Source organism: Channa argus, chromosome 13 (genome assembly GCF_033026475.1).
Source record: "Channa argus isolate prfri chromosome 13, Channa argus male v1.0, whole genome shotgun sequence".
Lineage (NCBI taxonomy): Eukaryota > Metazoa > Chordata > Actinopteri > Anabantiformes > Channidae > Channa > Channa argus.
Window position 1 is genome coordinate 7554881 of NC_090209.1, and position 23693 is coordinate 7578573.

The 23693-nt window shown below is 38.5% G+C and overlaps 1 protein-coding gene across 4 annotated transcripts in view; it reads right to left on the reverse strand.

The window, feature by feature from the left end:
• grm4 (glutamate receptor, metabotropic 4) overlaps nt 1-23693 on the reverse strand; it is a 169052-nt gene that overhangs the window by 20489 nt on the left and 124870 nt on the right. For all 4 annotated transcript variants that reach the window (XM_067528207.1, XM_067528208.1, XM_067528210.1 and 1 more), the window contains 3 exons: nt 13107-13242; nt 10051-10205; nt 9218-9358 (listed from right to left, as the gene is read on the reverse strand). In XM_067528207.1, the coding sequence (XP_067384308.1) occupies nt 9218-9358; nt 10051-10205; nt 13107-13242 (432 nt within the window). The remainder of the gene's footprint in view (nt 1-9217; nt 9359-10050; nt 10206-13106; nt 13243-23693) is intronic.

The window sequence follows — 23693 nt, forward strand, 5'->3', positions numbered from 1 at the left end:
CAAAAAAGGTGCTCTGCAATCAATCACAAATATAAGAATGAAACAATGAGTGCTGGATGAAGCAAATCATAGCCTTTCAAGAAACCTGATTACTCTATTGTGAATCAATCTTTTCTCTTGCCATATTAATTTTTTTTGCAGATAGATGTTGAATTGTGCATGTTAACCATTCATTTTATACTATTTCTTTTAGACATCAATCACAGAATCCCCTTCCACAAAGTTTTAAATTGCCCCATGTGAAGCCTTTCTAATTATGTTCTGTCCATCACTGATGGGAGCCACTCAAGATTATTCAACAAGGACCTTTTGGGTCATATTGTATATTCTGGTTTGCCTCACTGCAGCTGATAGCCTTTGTACTAAGGCTTAAACAATATTCACACAAGTTAAACTAAGCAAAGTTTGCTGAAAACAAACAGAAATAGGAAGTGAGAGGGAGCATTCAGGTCACAAGACACTTAACATCCAATATTTGAGAGCTGTGTGTGAAAGTGTTGGAGGAGTGGGAGAAAGAGTAAGGCAGCATCATTCTTCTGTATTAATTTAATTAGTTATGACAGATGTATGTTAGTTATGGGTAGGGGTTTTTCTAATGACTTAAAAATGTGTTAATTGCTAAAATAGATTTTTAATGGCAGCATTTATTTATTTTTTTCAAATGCCCTATGAGATTGGTTGAGCAAAAAGCATAACACAAATGGGTGGCAAATGAGAAAAAACAAAAAAGCAAGTGTCTGAGTAATTTGTCGTGCCACTGTGCCACCAGAACTGCTTCAGTGCTTCTTGGTATTAATTCTACAGGCCTCTGATTGGAACCCCATCCTTCCAAAAGCACTTCCATTATTTGGTATTTTGATGATGATGAAGGAAAACATTGTCTAACAAGGTAATCGGAATCTGATTTAATGTGGTGATTGTGATGTTTGATAATCATAGACATAGATGAAGATAACGCTTTTGTTTTTGACTTAGCAGTGAACTTATGCTTGTAAATAAAGCTTTGTGTGTAAGACCTGCATCAGAGTTGTTTTTGAACTCTTTTATTATTTAATTCCGAACATTCAGAGTAACAAAAACGAAAGGGAATTAGCTAACAAGCTCGCACAGATCTCACACTTTGTCCCTCCACAGATTTTAGTGCTCCTCCAACTGTGATGACGGGAGCTGAATAAACGCAGACACTCCAAATGTGTGCCGCTTTAACCATCTTTTATTTACAACGCGTCTGAACATCGCTTTTCTACCCTTCTGGTGTGCTTCTCCTTTCGTTCTGTGAATGCAAAGGATTGCAGACACATTCTTAGAATCTGAAATTAGTTATCTGCAGTGTCATTGCTTTCAGTGTGACAGACGAGTATTTTGAGAGACACTGAATATTTTAAAAGCATGTGAATTAAGAGCATTGCAAATGAATCCCCCTAGGAAATATTATATATTTTGTAATGGAGTACAAGTGATGGTTGAAGTTGTAAAAAGCATTTGACACATTCTTATTCTTTGTGACAATGTCTTAAGAGCTTATTAAAGTCAAACCAAAAATACTGTAACTCTGTAATTGAGGTTCATTTGCATAGTTTTAGTAGACAGTCTGTCAGTCTGTTTCCTTTGAAAGTTGATGCTTTTTTACAGTAATTAAATTCCCAGATTTTGAATGATGCTGAGCTTGTGGAGAAGATGTCTGGAAATTGAGTGTCATGTATTACATTTTATCTGTAGCATCAAAGAATGAATTAGGAATGATTCTGAATAATAGCTCTATTGTTACCATTAGTGCTTTGTCCTTTTCATTCTCTCATTTACACAAGTTTTTGGCAAGAAGAACTGAAGATGATGTGAACAGTGCAGTGGTCAGATAAACCATAAGAGGAGGAAAAGATAAAGCTAATAAAGAGGAATTATGCTTGGTCTGTTTGTCTTACATTTCTTATCTCAGGAGTCACTTCACTTCAACAAGTGTTCGATTTAAAGTTTTTTGTTTGTATTCTTATTATTTATATGCACACAAGTATTTGCTTGCTTAGAAGATCCAATTTAACATCGGTGACAAGGCTCTGAATATTTGAGGAGCTTGAATACTGCCAGTTATTCTACAAATGTGTGCTACAGGCAAAGTGGAATTGGCAGTCCGTGTCTTTTTGTGACTGGTGCAGCCGCAATTTTAATTTCTCTCTCTTTAACCACTAACCACTTTTCTTTATATTTCTCACATTAAAATACAGAGACATTTGGTTCATTAATACCACAAATTGCCAGTGGTTTACACTCCCAGCTAAAAGCCAGAAGATCCTGTTTGATGTTAAAGTCTCCTTTATGCTCCAGTTGTCAAAAGGCCTGTATGTGGATCCCAGTCCTTATCACTCTTGAATGCTTTGATTCCTGAACACAAGTTCTGACCTCATTATGTTGGATTTAAAGCATTTTATGTGGATAAACAGGTGAACATGTTGAATGTTTTAAGAGATTAAACAAATATATAGACATGAACATAAACTTGTGTAGGAGAAATTCTTTAGATTTCAGGTTGCCAACCACTGGGGTAATCTGTAGGGTGATTTACCACTGAATCTTACCAGCCCCCGTTTCACCCATTTTGTAGTAACTCTCCTACAAACTCTGAGCATATGTTATTTGAGTATGTACAGCAAGTATTCTACACCAGTGACTATGATCATTAACCTCTAGCCAAACCTTTGTGCAAACCTCATGAATTTGGAATTTCAATTTGGTGTTATGACATGATTTATTGTATTTATTTTGTGTTATGAAAATACTTCTCCAATGAATAGTTTGATCCTTGCTGTTATCTCGTGGGGCATCAATCAGCTGGTTATTATTGATGTCGCCCGGTATCAATATATGGAACATGGAGTCAAACAGGAAAATTGTAATTTGAAAGGGGCAATTAAATAATGAGCTTAATAATTTTTTACTGGATTCTTAACAGATCTCCAATAAGTTTGATGATTTGATGATTTCTTTGTAAGACGGTAAGATCTTCTGTAAAAGCTGAGAAAATGCCCGAACATACACAGATTTAGACCTATATTCCTCTCCAGCACAGCTTCATTAGCTTATAGGCAAAGAAAAAGGACAGTAACTGGAAGTTGTGCTGCGAGAAGTCTAGTGAGCGGTGCAAAACAAGTATAGACATGAATGGCAATGAGATTTTGCTACTGTATATTTTTCTTGAGTGCTCTAGGACTTTTCATCAAGGTAAATCTGTGGATTTTGAAAGAACACAATGATCCGCTAAGCCCCATGTCACACTGTATGCTCTGTCTTGCAGTATTTTTTTTTTCAATGGAAGCAAATAGTTTCATTTTACCTGACTTTCATTTCAGGTTGAGAGGTGCAAAAAAAATCATTTTATTACTCATACACATTGTCGCTTCTTTCTTTGTGTTGCTAAAAGATTTTATGCTTTCTTTCCAGCTAATAGTCTAAGATGAAAGAGATGATGGGAAGGCTATTTCCTGGTCAGCCATAGTTCATTCTGACCTGCTGTAGTAGGTCATTGTAGGGGAGGTAACAATGTACTGTACCTGGCCCACAAGTATTTTATGACTCAGTGAACACACTCTGATATACTCACAACACACAATAGGTCTTATTGGGAAAATATCTGGCAGTGTGACAGTGACAAAATCCCTCTTTGTCACTTTACCACAAATCCAATTAGTTCCACTCAGCTCGTTGGACAGAAATGAGACCGTTTTCAAAATGGATCAGAAAACAAATGTAACCTGTATAATCACTCAACAATAAGCAACTATAAGGTATTTTGCTGTATAATGTGGTTTCAGCAGAGACAGCACTAATCTACTACATTAGCAAAACAACCCAGCAAAGATTTCCCAACACTAAGAACTTGTTCTTTATGTTTAAGTCTGCAGTCCAATAGTTCAGTTTTGGTCTTGCTGCTGCCTGGATAGTGTTTAAACAAAATCACAAGCTTATCTAATCCAGATTATTTCCATTTCGATTGTGATGTATAACAAGAAAAGTCCCTTCTGTCATGCTCTGAAGATAGAATCCTGGCTCAACTTCTTCTCTGAATTAATTTCAGAATACTGTGCAGTAATTAAGTTACTTTAATAACTTAATTACTATGTACCTTTTCTTGATGCCACGTTACTTCATTGCTGGCTTGATTCTTGATTCAGGACAAAAAATAGTTAGATCTTTATAGGTTTTATAGGTTTCAACACATCTTCCAGAATCTTCTGCCATGCTCGGTCTTGTCTATCAGAGCTCTGCTGTCGCTCTTAGGACCCCAACACGATTGTCTGTTACCCATATAGTTATAGAGTGTCACTTGTAAGCCATTGTTGTTTGGTGCCCAAATCTGTAGATTTTGCTCATGTTTAAAAGAAAATATGTCCGTAAGCTACAACTGACTAATTATTCAAAACTTTGCTGTTGAATAATACATTCTCCAGTAAACTTTACTGCTTTATTTTGTCTATTTTTATCTTTTATTTAAACATTGACATTTAGATTGTATCTTGAGAGAATCAAAGGTCTGTCAAACATTGCTTAATTGCAGTAGGTGTCCTTGATGGTTTCACTGAGCAATGGATGGCAGACAATTGAGCAGGCACAGAGGCAGCCTCGATGACTCATGTCTGCAGGGATATACAGGAGCAGAGTGACTCAAGCCTGTTTGGTTCACTCAAACTGTGAACCCCAACGTGTGCTGAAATGACGTCAGCAAGAAGCATCGCACCTGCAGAAGCTGTTATCTCAGCCCAGTAAGACAGAAAACTTTAATTATAGAAAAGGCTAGACTCTACTGAATAGTCCACCTAGTGATATACTAATACTGTCTATTACAGTGCAGAATGATTGGAATGATAAATAAACTTGGTAACAGACAAGAAAAGCGTTATGTCTGTCCGTTTTGCAGTGGCATTTCTAACACAGGAGGACTGGAATTGGTCTTTTCCCTCCATTGTAATTATGACTGATGTGTCTGTCAGTCATCATCATTTCTGACCAGTGCATCTCTGATGAGAACGAGAACCTTCTGACACTGTGCAGTGTCTTTCCATCACTACCTCTTTGTCTGCCTTGTTAAAAATTCTTCCCTAATATCAGCCAATTCTTGTTCATTCTGCTCTCAATAACATGATCATGTTTTGTGGTTCAGTCATGTGAAACTGTGATGTACATTAGTAAACCTAAGTATTATTGGATTCTACGCGGCAAATATTTCACTATTGGAGCCAGAAATGTCTTCTGTTTGAATCCCACATCAGTTAAATTGGGATTTCCACTTATTTCAGATAAAACATAGATGAATATGATGTTTTTAATGATACTGATACTCTGAAATAAATATTTAGTCTAGTTAAATTTGCAAACATAACTTGAATTTGATTTTGAACTTTTTTTGTTATTAGAGGAACAGAGGACATAAACGGAAAATACATAGTGAAAATGACACTAAACCCCTAAACCATAGCTTAGCTTCTGTAACTGAACGCAGGCCTGTCAACCTCTGACTTTCTCTGCATGTTGGAATTGTATATATTCGGCTCTAGTATGCATGATATTTGTCATTTAAAGACTTTGGATTTTTTTCCTGTGTTTAGAGTCTTAAACTCTTTGTTTCAGGGTTGTATCTGTTTGGGATGTTTCTATTTCAGCATCTTCAACCAAGACAGTGTTTGACCAGTTCAGGGGTAAATGCCTTTTCTCTTACTAACGTTTTTTTTTCCTTCTAACTTTAAAAGTGACAACACTGCTCACAACGGTTGTCATTGCCTTCATTCAATCTTTTTATCGATTCCAGATTCAGTTTCAAAGATTGCTGAGAACAGATTCAAAGGGGAGAAGTTCTCTCACTAATTGAAAGCTTCATGTGATGAGCGGAAACTAAGGAGGGCAAGACTGAGCAAATTAACAAATTAGATGGCCATTATTTTCAAAATGATGTCTTAATATAAAAGCTAAATTATAAATTAACTCTAGTATTTTTACCATTCGTTTATGTGCTTTAGTACGTGTGAAGATTTTCAGAATTTCAGTTAAGAATCTTCACAATTGTTAAGTGTTTCCTTGCAGTATGTGAGTCTCCATTAAGATGGTACAATAAGGAGTTTTTTGGGGGGGTGACAGTGCACCTGAAACCTTGGCCTCTGGGGCTGCAAATACAGTCACACGGGAAGGTGAGAAGCAGCAGATTGTGAATTATACATTTTTACGCAGTGTTGTTTACCTGCATTCCCCCCGCCTGAGTCCTGGTAGATTAACTTTTACTATGCTGTAGAGGTGCATACATTCAGTGAGTTCCCAGTGACTTGTATTTTACAATTCAAAGTGTTGATATCATACAAGTAGAATAATTACATCTAACCCACGTAATAATGTTAATACTTTATAAATATTTTCTAGTCTCTGGTTTATTAGCCTTCCTCTGTTATTTTCCTGGAGATCTTTCTGCTTATTGTATCATTAGTATGGGTATTAAACTGTTCACATGGGTTTTAAGCTGCCTGAAAAAATGTTATAGTAAGAAACAGCAGAAGTGAGGACAGGGAATGGTTGTTCTGACAAAAGAAACAATGGATAGGATAGTGATTGTACTTGCAAAAGGGTTTGAGTGAAAAGATTGTATGTCTTGACTTGTACAAATGTATTGTGCCCCAGAGGCCACTCAGAGGGAGAAAGAGGTCTGCAGCAATTTAGTTCAAGAGCAGCCACCATGACAACTGATTTAAGAATATGTGCTCTCCTGAAACCTGCAAGTGTTCTGTCATTTGTTCAAAAACAAAATGTTGGTAAGACAGGTGACAATTAAAGCAGTCGTTTGGGCTCTTTGAAGCTGCTCTTAACAAAAACTTGAGTGATTTTTGTACGTATGAGTAACACTTTTGTTTACAAAGTTTAACTGCTGTCTGCAGTGTTTGCAAAGGATTTCACCTGGAACATGGCTACACTTTAAGACATGAGAGCCACACTGCACAGCCCTCGTTCTGTGGGGAAAGAAATGCGTGTCAAAGTTCACCTGAGAGTCATAAGTAACTTCAGCGTCACACTAGCTTATTGGAGTTTAGATTTTTCAAAGTTAGTTTTTTGAAGATACAGTAAAAATCACTCATTTATTTATTATTTTAATCCCCTGATTGTCCCTTGACTGCTACGGCATAGTAACATAATCACTTTTTCCTCAGTGCCTGGTTTCATCCACAACTTGTGTTCTCTTGGAAGCATGTAATATAACATGAGTGACCCTGATAGGAACGGGTCTTTGCTAATGGTGATTAAAATTGACATAATACTTTTTTGCAGACTGTTACATGTATGTGACTACAATTTGTAAGTCTGAAAGCTGTAACATCACCAACTAACTACAACTGACAACTGTCTCAGCTCTGATTCCCTCAGATTTCATCATCGTAACCAAGAAAGGTTGGGATACTGTTGTGCACTTGTGCGTTTTGTTAGCAAGATTTTTAAATGTGCATAAAATTCACTTGTTTCTATAAAGACCAGCTTCAAAGATCCCAAACTATTCTTATAGATCTCAGTGCAGTTAATTATCTTTGGAAGCCAGGTGATAGAATTGTACTTAATCTACTGACTGAGCAAACTCAGACATTGAACACATTGTGTTGCACAGGTTAGTTGAATAGTTTAATTTCATTTAGGTAATGATTATGTAAAAATACTTGTGAGAACGATATTAGAAGACTTCTTCTTGTGTCAGATTGTCTGTCACTTCAGTCCTAAACAAGACTCAACAGCACAGCTGGGAAAATACACAGAAACCCTTCAACTTTTGGGTGATGCATTTGCTGCTTTAATGTGCATATTCTTTTGAATTCAAATGAATGTATTTTTAGAGACCCAATATACTAATCCGCACATTGCTACAATATCTCCAGAAGGCGAAAACAATAACATGTAGTTTCTGTCAGTTATTCTGTCCGACGATAACACAAAAAGATTTTATCACAACTTGTGTACTGTAAGTCCCTCATCAGGTTCCAAAATCTCAGTGTTACAAAGACTTTCTTCTTCCAGAGTAACAGTAAATGGATCTCTTACGGACCATTCAGAATCCTAGAAGATAGTCAGTCTGACAGCAAAAGCAAAAATGTATTTTTTCTATGAAGATACTTTAGTCCATATTAGATTTGTTTCACTTGCTTTCCTTTGTATGTCTCTGAATAAGGACATAACAAACAGCATTCCCCAAGTAAATAACATTTTAAAGTATTACAGTGAGCCCGATAAGTCTTTTCTGAACCAGCTCCTGGCAACTCTGGTGCAAGCTATTAGATTTGACACCATAGCATAAATAGAAAAACACCCATCCATCATCTGTAACTGATTATCCTGTTCAGGGTCACGGTGGGCTGGAGCCTTTCCCAGCTGGCTGAGAGGCAGAGTACATGTACAGCCTGGACAGGTCACCAGTCCATGTCAGGGCCAACACAGAAAGACATACACAGACAGACAACCATTCACACTAACTTCTTACATGCAGAGAATTTAGAGTCACCAGTTTACCTAACGTGCATGTGTTTGGATGGTGGGAGGAAACTGGTGTACCTAGAAACCCAAGCAAGCACTGGGAGAACATGCAAACTGCACACAGCCAGTAGATTCCAACCAGAGATCTTCTAGCTGTGAGGTTGCAGCGCTATCTGTGCTGCCCAACGGGAAAACGATTTAGTCATACTGACTTCTAGGAGACGAGGTTCCTTTTAACCACTGCAAGTATCTTGGTTACTGTAATTATACGTCAAAGACATTAGTTTATGTTTTTTTGTGTAGTAGATTCTACTGCATCAATGTGTAATCAGAAAGTTGTTGGGATATATAAGCATTTCATTGGTTATCTGTCTGGACTACTTGCTGGGTGGCTGACAGGCCTAAAGATTGTACTGGTTTCAGTTATCTAAAAGCTTGTTTCTTATGAGGTTTATTTCATTCACGTGTGATGCCATAGTTTTGGTACAGCTGTTGTTGCCCACTGCAAATTCAGCAAGCCAACAAACAGCATTCCCATGATTTAGAAAAGTTTGATTATGTTTTCCACTTGGGAAAAGACAAACACACACACACACACACACACACACACACACACACACAGACACACTCCATGTATTAATGTATTCACAGCAGACGCAATCAATAGACCTGGTCATGGATTGAGTGCTTTTCATTGACCAGGTGCCGCCTTTGCTATTAAGTGTTGACTCACTTGTGCATTTTTTGATGCCAGATCCTTTCTTCACAGCATGCCGGCTAAGCTTGCATTGGAAGTTATTCTCCCAGAACTCGGCAAACCAGATATTTCTTCTATTATTTTCTAATGTACGGCTGATGAAGTACCGATCAAAACCTGAAAAGAAATAACGGACAGATGCTGTTAGAATATTATTTACGTCTTTTTGCATTTAAATTTGTGCTCTCTCCAGTTGAAGTCATTATCTCATTTAAAATCCTTTATGAACAGAACATAAACTCTGCTGCACCTAGTCCTAATGGACAACTTTGCTATTAAACCAAAATTAACTGAGAATTTACTATTTAGTAAGGCTCAGCCTACGATTAGATAAGAAATACTAGAGCAGAACCTTAAAAAAACACAACAATCCTATGTTTTTCTCTTAGCTGCACATTTACTATATTTATGTTGTTTTCACAATTCAAAGTTTTTTTTACCTAATAGCAACTTTTTCACTGTGCCCACAATGTCACAATGAGTAGTCTTACTTTTTACTGCAGTATGATAGCATAGGGGAAAGTATACTGTCTAGATCTGATACCATATTGATTTAATCAACACAAACAGTAAGTAACTGTGGTGACACAACCCTTTATTGTCCAATGTGCCTGTAAGTGGGAGACACAATAGACATTGCATTAATGAATGCAATGATACATTAAGAGCTCCCAGTGAAATAATTTAAGTTGAAGGAAGGAAGGAATAAGTGGGGGGGGGATTCTGCAGCAATTGTATAAATATAAATTGTGGTAAAAAATAAGAAAACACATCATTTTGATTGTTTTGCAAGGTAAAGATCTGCATACCTTTGATGGACTGTCGTTTGGGTAGGATGGTGACAGCACCTTCTGCCATTTCTTCCTGGTTCAGTATTGGGGCGATTTTGGACCCCCAGCTGTCTGAGCCTACCCAGATGAAGTGGCCTGTTTGATTGGCCTTCTTAGCTGCTTGAAGAAGCCGCCTTGTGGACAGAAAAGCAGAGCAATAATAACTGCAACATTTACTGTATTTTCCATTTATGTCCATATTTTCATTTCTTGCACATCCAATGACATGGGGAAAGGATTTTCTGATTCGAGTTAAGACAAAGTTGCACCGAGGTGCTTTTATTGAATTGATAAGCCACCATAGACTCTCAATGCTTTCCCAGTGCAGTAGTGGTCTCCCTTGCCGTGGCAGAATGACACCCTTGCCACATTTGTGGCTTGTTGCCAGTGAAAGTAAGTTTAGGGAGTTGTAAAAACTGCCATCAAGCTCTGCTGTAGCAGCAGAGTTACATTAAGAAAGCTTGAGCACAGCAACATAAAATTTAAACACAGCAACCTGCCATGTGAAGCTTTGCCAATTTTTATATGATCCCTAAGAGAGCTAGAGCAAAAAATAAATATTAGGCATCAATATTGTGTTGTACACAGCATCAGCTTTTTTCATGGCAAATACTGCTTAAAGCCTTGTGTAAGACTTTATGGTTGTTCTAGGAAGGATGCTATAATCATGTAATTAATTATCTTTGTAAAATTTGGATTTAGAAAGCAGTGAGTCATCTGCTGTTACTTCATGCATTTGCCATAGTTTTATGACCTTATGTCTGATTTGCAGTTATTGTTTTCTCTAAATCTGTCTTCACTAAATGTATGGGCTGCATGAACGAAATATGAAAAGGAAAAAAGTATTTCTCAAAGTCAGAATATTATATAACCCAGACATGAATAGACAGACAGACAAATAAGATATAAAAATAACACACTGAGGACTAATAGTATTTTCAGGGCTGTAGACTCATTTTCTGACTCACATTAAGTTTATTATCGTGGGTAGAACTTCTAGTTTTGTTGCAGTGAAACCCAACATCAACACCAACCAACACCTAACCTACTTGTTTTCTTGTCTTGTTCCTTATGTTTGGCCACTTACTGTGGGTACCTTGCACCTTACACTGCTAATCTAGTTCATGTCTTTTTCTATTGTTGTTAAGTTAGATTCGTTAGACGAATTAAATGTTCACATAATTAAAGTGCAAAGCAGACAAGGATTTATTTAAATACATTTCCAATTAGTTTTAATTTATTCAGAATTTGTGTTCATCTCACTAAATGTCACAAAGCCAAATTGCTTTCCCACAGAGCAAACACAGTAACCTAAACCATAACACACCCTGGCTAGAATATATAAGGTTAACACACTTATTATTGGATTTATTCTTTGTAAATACGAGATGAGGAAGTATGTTTATTTATCTGGTAAATATTAAGTTAGAGTTCCATTCTAACAAGCGAAGTTTCTCAGACATTATATGGACACAATTGTGGGTTTTTATTCAGCTGCTGCCAGCTCACACTGCCTCGGTAAAAGAATAGGCCAGGCATGCAGTACCGAAACCCCCCCTGGCTTTTTGTAATTACTACATATCCAGACTATTACCTGTTATCAGGACAGGATTAAGTCAATGAGCAGTGGGACTTCTGCCCTGGTCACTGTCAAGAGACCGCCTAAATCACTGCCCACTTCCACTAGGAATATGCTGGCTTACTAACTGGTTGCTAGGAAACCTTTTGCCATACAAAGCCACAACAGGGCTCTGTGTGTTGATTCGGCCTGCAGCTAATTAGTTCTTTGTTAATACAAAGTATCAGTCTTAATAGTAGATAATGAAATAATGGATTTAAATTGATATGTTTTGTCCCTACAAGGAAATCAGGGGCATTATAATTTTACTAGCAGAGTCGGATTTAAATCGGGACAGCAGATGAGATGCCATCACAAAACGTGGCTGCAAAATAAACCAGTCAACGCCTCTCTAATACGGCTTCAACACTTGTACAGTGGCAAGTAAAAAGTAATGGTACTGTTTGCACTTTCCCGGTTTTCCTGCATAAATTGATCATGAAATATGATCCGATCTTCACTAAAGTCACACACACAATATTTCTAAGCCGATAAAACACAGTCAGGATCTTTCATGCCTTTTTGAACACACCCACAAAGTGACGAACACTAGGTTTCTGATGTCACGTCAAATGGAGTCAGGTGTTAGTAAACTTGGACTCCAAATAATCAAATGAGAATGAAGGTGTTGTTTAGATCTACTTTGACTTATAAAGACACTTAGACAGTGTCAGTGTGCTGTTCACGAGCTGCATCAGCTGATCTGAGACACTCCTCGCAAAAAGGAGATGCCAGCAGACCTACAGGTACTATATGATCAAAAGCTGTTGATTGGCACGTAGCTGGAAAGGGGTTACAGAGTAATCTCAAAGATGTTAGATATTCATCAGTCCACAGACAGATTGTCTGTACATGTGTGTAATCCCCCCACACTATTTCGTCACAGGTGCTGTCAGTGAATGTGAATTAACAAACAGTTGAACTGGTGAATATAACAAATGGGCTGGTGAGTGTGTCACATCAACATATAAGATGTTAATTTGCACCACTGAGCAGTCTGTCTCTAAATTACTTCAAATTATATGTTGAAAGTAAAGTTGTTTTAGACATTGCAAAGTCTGCTATTCAGAAAACTCGAATTGAGGGAACAAAGGCAATTTTCTCTTAAGTACGTTTCTGAAACCAGAAGTTAAATTCTCCAAACCACTTTTTTAACCTCACCTAGCCACTTGTTCACATCAGATGGGCAATTTCTCTCAACACATTGCAAATGCTTTGGCACATTCGGGCAAATGATTATGTACAGTTATCTGGAGTCTCCTGTGTGTTTTAGCCGTTTGCAGGTGAACCATGTGTGGTGCTGTCTGTACAAATAGTTTTGAGAAAGGAATTTACTGTATTGCAAAAGGAGATGTACCAATGCAACTGAGGAAAAAAGCTGGAAGCAACCAACAGTGGCTGAGAAAAGTCTGCTCACCTGATGTCATCCTCATTGGCAAAGATGATGACCACTCGGGCATTGGGGTTCTCACTCAGTCTGCGGACAATCTTGTCAAACTCTCCAGTTCGTGGTTCACGTGGTATTTTCACCGACTGGGAAATACACAAACCCCCTGATTGGAAGACAAAAGACAACCATTTCCAAATTAAAAAGGTATCTTCTTCTTCTTCTGTAAAACAGATGAACAAATATGAATCGCAGGTATTTGAGCTGCAGCTGCATATTTGTTCTGCAGTTAGCTCTTAGTCAAAACTATGTTTGCTATAGAAAAATGTTTTAATGTTTTGATTTGTATCTTTTTTTCTTTAATCCCACACAGATCTTTTTTCAATCCTCCACCCTTTTTCTATGATAGATGCACTATTAAAGGTGTACATGTGCCATATATCACAGTGTGTTGGATGCAGGGTATTAAATAAAATCTTTCCTTGGGCCACGAGGGGCAACTTTCAGACATGCAGACCCATCCATTCAGTTTATGGTTCCGCCATGAGACTAAGGGAATTTGGAAGAATTTGAAGTCGGGACCTACATATTATGTAATTGAAAACTGGTTTAATTTGTTCAGAGTCATTTTTCTTATTACACAGGCTGTTAATTTTAGTTCCGTGTCCAAGGGCTTTAAAACTGACTTTTCTTAAACTCTGTTGTTTGAATATTGGACTATCGCTGAAATACAGACAGTAAAGAAAATTAAATATAATACGTATTTTTACCATTCAATCTGTCAACTAATTACATGCTGTTAAACCTGTAGCTTTGTCCAGTGTAATTAATTTGTTTAGCCAATTACGCACTGGCCATCACAAAACCCTACACCTACAGTAATTCCCCCAACATTGCGTCAAGGAGTCCTCACCTACTTATAGTTGCTCTGCATTGAACAACAAATCTAAAGTCAGCAGGGGACATCCCCCGGTTACCAACAAGCGAGGGCTTTTCAATCCCCAATGCAGCATTTCAGTATAGCAGTTTTGTCACCCTGCCAAAATGCCACAGGGAATATGTGCATGCTAATGAATTTCCTTTCGACCCAATACAAACCCAGCCTGATGAATCAGTGCGGGAATATTACCCTCTAGGTTAGCTCAAGGCAGCCTTGGATCCCACCGTAAAACCAAGTTTGGCTACAGCTCAGACAGTAACAGGTGAGGAAACTGGAAATGTGTGTTAAGAAAAGGGGGTGCCATCAAATGAGCAAGGTTGTTAGGTGCTTTTGCCCCAGAGAAGTCACTTCCGCTTAAGCTGGTAAAGGTCTTCAGTCAGTGTCCTGCACTTTTGTTCTGATTATACACACTGACATGTTTTTCCCAAAAAAGCTGCATGTACTGTTCTGTTCAACAGCTCTGGCGTGTGCATTTACTTTGCAGTTTTTACTAGATGAACAGAGTTAATTACTTTGTGTCTTGTTGTTGTGCCACATGCCTTTAATTTACATATTTTTTTTAGCTAAAACCTAACTCAACACTGTTACAATAATGCAGATTTTGTAATTAAAGAATTTTGAATTTGAAATTTCAAGGGAATTATATTAACTACTTTGAGTTGCACGACTAAGTGAAATGAAAAACATGCAGACACTGTTTCCCACTGCACACATGCTTCAGATCAGTTGCATACATTTTTCGGTATGATGTGATACGGCGGCGATGGAAAGATAAAGAGAAAGCACAGGGTTCTAAAAATAAAACTATGTTTGGGTCAGAGGTTTTCCAACTATGAACGAGAGGTGAAGTGTGGGTGTGTTAACTGTGGCAGCTGAGATGAGGAATTAAAATGTATAAAACAGAACGATTTGCATGCACATCTTTTTAAATCTGTGTTCATTTTGCTTCATTGCATCTACTGCAATGTCCGAACTTTTATACAGCAAGTTTTAGTGTTGGGTGTTACTTTAAGTAACTCTACAGTAAATGTATTAAACTATGCAATTAAAGCATTTTTGCAATATTTGTGTATTTCTGGACAGTCTACAGTATGTGCTCCTGATTGCTGAGTCTTTGATTAAACTGAAGCTGAGATTTATCTTTCTACCTCTCCATGTCATAACACTTACAGTACCCAGACAGGCACATGGGAAATTTAGCACAGCAACTCTCTCCTCTCAGAGACTCTATCAATCATTAGATTCTGTGTCTTTGCCTCACTGGTACTTCAGTCCCCCATTCCCACAACATCTGCTATGTGGAAGCAGAGCACTCATCCCTTACTTTTCTTCTCACATCGCTGGCAGCAGGCTGCAGCATTGCTTAACCTTTAGAGAGAGCAGGGAGAGAGCCAGGGGATATGAACCGAACCTCTGGGAGATTAAGCACATTGAACATGGCCCTCGGAGGGCTCCATTGTTGCAACTCTGTTAGTAGTAGGGTAGACACGACAATTTGTTTTATTGCTAACACCAACAGTTCAACCATGAACCAATTTATCCATTTCAGTCTAAGTGCAGGGTGATCAAGACATGACTTATGGAGCTCAAATTAAGCCCTGTGACAGGAAGCAACAACCGATCTCGACATCCAAACCCTACCTGCTGCAAGTATGAATCGCAGGCTTTTGCTGTTTTGTACACTCCCCAAAGTACGTTTTTGTGTCAGACATTTTTCCATTACATTCATAGAAAACAAATGTATATATTAATCTCTTTCACAGTCTATTGTTCACATGCTGACATGTCTTTCACACACCAATGTGTTCCATAATGACATTTTCATTACCTAAGTGGCTTTTTGGTCTTGGCAGTTTTGAGTTTTGGTTGTTACACATTTCATATGAATTGAAGGTAGCTAATGAAACAGGTCTCTTTTACAGGAACCAGAGAAGATGTGGCTAGATTCACTTTTGTCATTGGACACAATGTAATAAGGAAAAACCCTTCCCCCATACTGAATCAGACCATTCTCTTCTACCTAATGTGCCTTTGTAAACACAAAAACAAACAGCCAGAGACAATTACTGAAGTAATTACAGATGTGTCTCATGAGAAATGCAAGATCAGGATCTGTTGATTCATTGTAGTTATAAATTAAAGTTGCCTAAAAAGGAAAAATTAATACTGTAAAACAAAACAAAAACACCTGGGCTGTGTTATAGTCCTGGCCATATTCATTCTTTACCTTTTATTGCAGTAATTTGCTTGCTGCATTTTAATGAGAAAACCCCAACATTTTATCTTAGATATATGTATGCAAGTGGCAAGTCAAGTAGATGATAGCGTCTACTACCACTGAAGGGCAACATCACCAATTTTCAACTTGCTTTCTATGGCTTTAGTTCAGGGTGTAAATGTACATAAATGCTTTTAAACTTCCCCTCTGACGTCCCTATAATAAAACTTTCCTCTGCTTCTAGCTTAAAAAGTCCTCCAGATGATATCACCCGGAGGAGTTTTTCATCATTAGGAGTAGAGATGATGTCATCTGGGGGAGCTCTGGAAAAGATGACATCATCTGAACGGTAGGTTCCTCCAAGTGATGTCATCTGGAGGAATTTTCCAGCTAGAAGTAGAGATTTAAGTTTAATTGCATTTATGTACATGTACTACCCAAACTAGAACCAAAAGAAGCAAGTTTAAAATCTGTGGAAGTGTCCTTTAACATTGGAGCTATGTCTAAAAATCTAAAAACCTGTCCATAGGTGAGGAGACTGCCAGGCTCCTCTCTGGTGGTTTCCATTGTTAGCCCCAATCTGTGCTTTCCTAATAGCTCACAACACTAACATTGCTTTTTGTTTGACACCCGTGGGAAATACTTTGCTGCCATAAACATTAAATATTCCCTGACACTGTGGCTGATTACAGTACAGCTTCTGTGCTTGATGAGCAGTAGTGCAGAAGCATACAAAATACACCCAAGTGGGCGTTGTGGTGAAGGTGCAGGTATAAAAATAGCCTGTTTATTGGGATGCCCCCAGTGCAAATACCTATAGAGGCAGCCTCCATTTGCTGCTTGAGAATATGAATAACATTTAAAGTACAGAGAACAAAATTTAAACTCGCAGTATGTCTCTTCTGCAGTATTGACAGTCAGTCCTTTAAAGGCTTCTGCACTATCTTCAGAGAGAATGAAAATTAAACCTCAAGCTGCTACTTCTGTTGCATGGTAGCAAATTATTAGGCAACAGACAGAATCAGTAAGCAATTAGCCTGTTTGAGCCACACAGAGCTTGTAAGACCCTTCTGTTTTGAACAGCAGCGTTGCTCCGTCGATAGTCCCGTCTGGCTGCTGACCAGTCGGCTGATGTAGACAGAAGCAATGCACAGCCTCAGTAGTATGGTTGCAGTGGCTCACTCAGAGCACACATACTCTCAGATGAAAGTAATGGAAACCAAAAGAAGGTGGTTTACTGTAGGTGGCACTAAATACTTTAGGGAGACCCCTCTCTGTTTTAATCAGTTGTATCCCCAGTGACTTAAGAGAAGAAAAACAACAGTAGAGGTAAAAATCTTTACCTTCCCTGGTAGCAGAATGTTACCCGAGATGAACTGCAGAAAGTGTCATGTATTTTTTCTCTGTTATCAGAAACATAGTTGTGAGTGAGTGGGAGTGAAATACTGGCAGGTGATGGAGACAAAGCGTGGACTGAAATCATTAGGGAAACTGACCCTGAACTGAAAAGTCCTCGGTTCAGTATCTTCTTCCAGCAACCACCCTGCTAAAGTGTCCAGGAGCAAGACACTAAATCCCCCACAATCCCTGGGGCTGTGTTTTGTAGTTGATGCTTTGCTCTCCCTTCACTGCACAAGGCTGAGGGGATATAAAGAAATTCATTTTTCCTCGGGGGATCAATTACAATATAATACCTCATTATAATTATTACAGAATGCTGAGCCACAGAGATACGCCAAACTACCAAATGTCATCCATTTCTGCAGCGTTGGCTTGAAGTTGGCTCAGAGGAATTTAAACGGCAGTAGGTAACATGGTCCTTCCTGCAACAGGGGGCGAATCAAACAAATTAACCTACACGTACTATACAGTGAGGAGATTCCACTTTCCACTATCCACTTTATTTGAACTATTTTAATGGGTCTCAGATGGGAGAAAACAAAACCCCAATTTCATCAGTGTATCTTTGCAACTTGTCTTTATTATAATAACATTTGTGTCATCTTTCATATTTAAAACCTATATTTACAAGTGAAAAGGGGTTTTCCACCCAACTCTATAGAAACTCTCTAAAGGGGATGTGAGTGAACACCGTAGCTTCAAGATTCATTTTTAACGTGTAGTATATTCTCTGCACATCCTGTTCAACTTACTGTATCAGAGACTTGCTGAGTCTACAGGTTAGTATCAGAAAGCAAAACAGTGCTGCATGGTGTGATGAGCCTTATAGCTTCACCACTGTGGATTTCTGGGAAGATGGGGCTGATCTGTGGTTTGTGCTGGTCAGAGTCAAGTTTCCCCTCTCGGATATCACTCAGCAGCACAAAAATGCACGCTCACTTTCTAGCTTTGCTCTGCTGCTGTGAAATGTGCATCAGTGAGCAGAAACAAAGAAAGGCCTGTATTAAGTAATGTAATGTTTAAAAATTCTCACTTTCCACGAAATCATTGGCATCTGGGGTCTAAAACACAACAACAACAACAAAAAAATGAATGTACAATATTTGTATGTCTATATGGTTTAAGCCTATAGTCCATATTCATGTTAGATGTCTTTTAACTCCTTACACGAATATTAAATGTTAACAGCATGAATGACTTCTCTGGTAACTGACCATGTGCTTCCTCTGTAAACTGGCTTTCCTCTGTTACTGAAAGAAAGTGGCACTGCAGAATATTTGGTCATCAAAGGAGCAGAAGATGAAACAATGATAGGAAGTCATTTTCCAGCTTGCGGTGCAGTCTTTTATAATGGGTTTCAAATGTACTCATGGGGAGACGATCTGAAGTAAATAAGAAATGCATGTGCATGGTGATGTGTGAAATTAGCTTGGATTAAAGAAGACTGTGATTTGATGCATCTTTCTGCATTTCTATAAAGTAAGTATGCCAGCTTTCTTATTATAAAGATACCAAAACATGTTGTACAGTTGCTTACATAATTGGGTTTATCAGGGATGTATGTATAAAATGTTTGTTTTCATCTTTACTTAACTGCTTAATAGAATTTATTCTGTTGCTTTTTTTAATGTTTTTTCTTTTTTTTTTCCTGTTGCACTATTCTTGTCTTTTAAATGCTCCCTAATCTTGGGGTATCATTTTTGGAAGAATTTGTCAATAAATTATCAATCCTTTTTTATATTTTGGATATTTTTGGATGGATATTTCAAAGAATTCACATTTGTTTGAAAACCATCTATCTCAACCCCCTGTGATTCCCGCTTTGCCTTTTGCAGTGTTATTGGTCACAGTGTTTCTTGTCTTGTCATTAGGCACAGTTCTTAAATAGTTAAATGATGGGCAAAAGGTTTGCTCAGTGTGTTTTTAAGTTGGTACCTGAATTAGCTTTTCATGGCCAACAATCTCCTGAAGCTTTTCAAATTCTAGATATGTGTGGTTGTTCGTTTGTACAAGGTGAGACACGTTAGTTGTCTCTATATGTTGTCTTTTGACCAGCCTGCATCTTTTCAAAGCCAAACCATCTCTTTGTAAGTAAGAATGAACCACGTCTAGCAATTAACTCTGACAACATAGATTGTGAGGGTGGTGGTGTCTGTATTTAGTCTCCTGGCCCTGTTTGTTGTCACATTTTTTGGCAGCTACACTAGCGTAGCTTGTGGTGTGGTAACCATGCAGGCCTAATGTATGGACTCCTAAAGTCAATAACTGTGTGGCACACTTGATCATTTTAGCTTTTTAAGCTTTTTACATTTCAGAAAATTGTAGTTTTTGTATTACTACCCCAAACTTCAAAAATGATGGAATTTCATGGGAGTCTCTGATTCTTTGACTGTCAAGAATATATGTTCTAATATATATGTATATATATACATGTGTTTGTGTTTGTGTTGTGCATGTGCACACACACATACAATTATTTATATAGCACACATTGATCAATGGTTTGCTTGCCATTCAAAACATCCAGTAACAAAGGTCACAAAGTTACCAGTCGGTGTGGGAGATGCAATGTACCTCTGTGCAATGATCACAGCCAGAAACAGTTTGTCACAACTGCATACAGTGATGAGACAAGAAGGCAATAAAAGAGTTACACACAAACACACACACACTCTGTCTCACACAGGACTTGAGAGAGTACTACAAATCACATGGCAGTAGCTCAGTTGGTGAGGCAGTCGTCCATGGAGGACAGTGTCAGTCGTTCAATTGCCAGGCCCCCCTGGCTACGTGTCAAAGTGTCCTTGGGCAAGACACTGATCCCCAAGTTGCTCCTGCTAGGTCAGGTGAGCACCTTGCATTGCAGCCATCGCCATCAGTGTGTGTGAATGGGAAGCAACATTGTTAAGTGCTTTGGATAAAAAGCGCTCTGTAAAAGTGGCCATCTAACATTTACACGCAAAATGTTGAAAATGTTTAGAGTGAAAAATAAAAATATTTTAACCATGAACTTGACAAAAATATAATACAAAACACAATGCAAATGATTATTTTTAACCAAAATGGCAAAGGTGGTTAAAAACACAATGATTCTAACAGGGGTCATTTTTGACCCACTTATGGAAGAGTGTAGGGTCCAGTCACTAGTCCATCTAAGGGATATATCAGATCTCAACGGGCTGGAACAGTAGTTGCTCTCTGGCCTCAAGGTTTTGATGGATCAACTGAAAATATTTGTTGGCATGGCTATTTTTCTTAAGCCAAATGCCAACCAGTCCCGGTATGACAGCTATCAGAAAATCTGCTCTGATGTCAGCACTGTAAATCCCTGTTTCTTTATCCTCACAGTGTAGAGGATGCTCGTGGAGGGCAGGAGAGCAACAACGACAGAACAAACTATTTTCTACTATTTTCTATTTATGACACATTGTTCTCCATGTGGTGCATGATGTAAACATGCAGTGCCTCCACTGCAATGGATTTTTACTGAAAACACAGTGTTTATCAGCGCAGTGGTTAGAAATCCCACCTCACAGCTGGTGGTGGCTTTTCTGTGTGGGGTTTAGAAGTTCTTCCTGTGCTTGTGTAGGTTACCTTTTACTGCAGGTACTATGGTTTCCTCCCACAGTCCAGATACATGCAGTTAGTTTACTTTATGTCTCGAAGTTGCTCGTAGGTGTGAATGGAAGTGTGAATTTTTGTTGCAGCCCTGTAATAGACTTCTCAACAGTCCAGGGTATACTCCTTCTATTGCCCAGTGACAGCCCCCCCCCAGTCGACTCTTAACAGGATCAGGCTCATTTGATGAATGTTTAAACATGAAACCAAACATATGTGCTTGTTACTGTTGTCAACTACCATGATGTCTCACATGATTAGCTTTGATTTTACGCAGAGTCTTGTACAGTGTAAGTAATCGTCACAATTTAAACTACATGTAATGTCCTTAACCAGAATGGATTTTTCTGTAACAGTTTGAATTAAAATTACAAAATATAAATTACAATTCAATATCAATCACCAAATACTCTATTTAGGAACTTCTGCCTACCGTCTTTCAACCTGTAGGTAATTTATGTGATTCATCAATTGTTGCTGCTATTTCAGCTGTAGAAAAATAAACCCGATTACTGATTCTACAACAGGGATGAGTTCTGTATATTGATAACCATGACTTACATTAAAAAATTATTTCGACTCAGCACAAATCATTTGTCTGTCGACAGGAGCTTGAAAAATCCAACACTGCCCTATTTTTCAACAGCTGCGAAATGCTAAACTATGTTAATAGTGAAGCTGCTTGTTCAAATGTGGCGATTTGACCTGATGATGCACACTTTATATGCAGAAATTCTGATACTGCATTTCATATTCACAGAATTGTAACAAGTATTGAGCGGTTTTGCTTGAGAGCATGTTTATTCAGCTCCCAGATCGTGAATTAAAACAGCTACATGACGACAGGATCTGGGGCAACTATAAATTAGATTTCAGAATGACTGAATGACATTTTCCTTTTCATTGAAAATGATTTATAAATCAAAGACAGCCCTCTAAGCACTGTGAAATGAGCTTTTCTGCACTGTGGTGTAAAGGCTCACCTGGCAACCATGGGACCTTCCTCTTTACAAGGAGAGCCCACATAGCAAGGCTGTTAAGATGAAAATGATAAACCTTCACTCGAAAGTGTAAAATGTATACGGCGCGCTCTCATGAGGAACAGCGAACATTAACGGTGCCGTGTTATAGGGCGTGGGCACAGGTGAAGCGCTACTGTAGCTGCAGTAAGACATGAAGATATACATTCTAATATTGTCAGGGAGCAGCTGAAAACATCCCTGCAACTACAGGCTAGACTGTCAGCATCTTTCAGGCCATGTGGTGGCTTTAGCAGCTCGCATACATCTATGTGCGTGTGTGATAGATGATGATGATAATAGTTGACATTCTATATTTGAATTCCCTGTGTTATTCCATGGCACTTTACAATAGTTGCTTCAGATGTGATAGCGTTTCAGCTTCTCCAACATTCTTCATTTTAACCCACTGATAGTGGTTGCTGCCTATTAGGCACTTATTGCCTATTATTATGAGGCCTCGACTTAAAAAATATTATAAGGTGCCGATTATTGTGACTAAAAGATTCATCTACAATGATTTTGGTGACTGATTTCTTGAAAAAAATGCCAGTTGCAAAAATATAAACGTGATATAATCATATAATTGATTATCTGATTGTTTTTACTTCTCAATTAGTACTTATCTTACAATATCATTTTCAAAATTTCAAGAACCTATGTATATGTGAGGGCCACTGCATGGCTTGGATGGGGAGAGGGTGTTCTCTCTTTCTAGGCTGACTGCTGATTGGAGGCCTGGCACATTTGGGGCACCTGGAATTAGAGCTCTGAACATTATAAAGGAGCTGGTCTTCTGTGCTCTCTCTGTCTCTCTGTCTCTGTCTCTGTCTGTCTCTCTCTCTCTCTGTCTCTGTCTCTCTCTGTCTCTCTCTCTGTCTCTCTCTCTGTCTCTCTCTGTCTCTGTCTCTCTCTCTCTGTCTCTGTCGCTTTCTGTCTCTGTCTCTCTCTGTCTCTGTCTCTCTCTCTGTCTGTCTCTCTCTCTGTCTCTCTCTCTCTCTCTGTCTCTCTCTGTCTCTGTCTCTCTCTCTCTGTCTCTGTCTCTCTCTCTCTCTGTCTCTGTCGCTTTCTGTCTCTGTCTCTCTCTGTCTCTCTCTCTCTGTTTGTCTCTCTGTCTTTGTCTCTCTCTGTCTCTGTCTCTCTCTCTCTCTGTCTCTCTCTCTCTGTCTGTGTCTCTCTCTCTCTCTGTCTCTCTCTCTCTGTCTGTGTCTCTTTCTCTCTCTGTCTCTGTCTCTCTCTGTCTCTCTCTCTGTCTCTCTCTGTATCTGTCTCTCTCTCTGTCTCTTTGTCTCTGTCTCTCTCTGTCTCTCTGTGTCTGTCTTTCTCTCTCTCTCTCTCTCTCTCTCTGTCTCTCTCTCTCTGTCTCTGTCTCTCTCGGTCTCTCTGTCTCTCTCGGTCTCTCTGTCTCTCTTGGTCTCTCT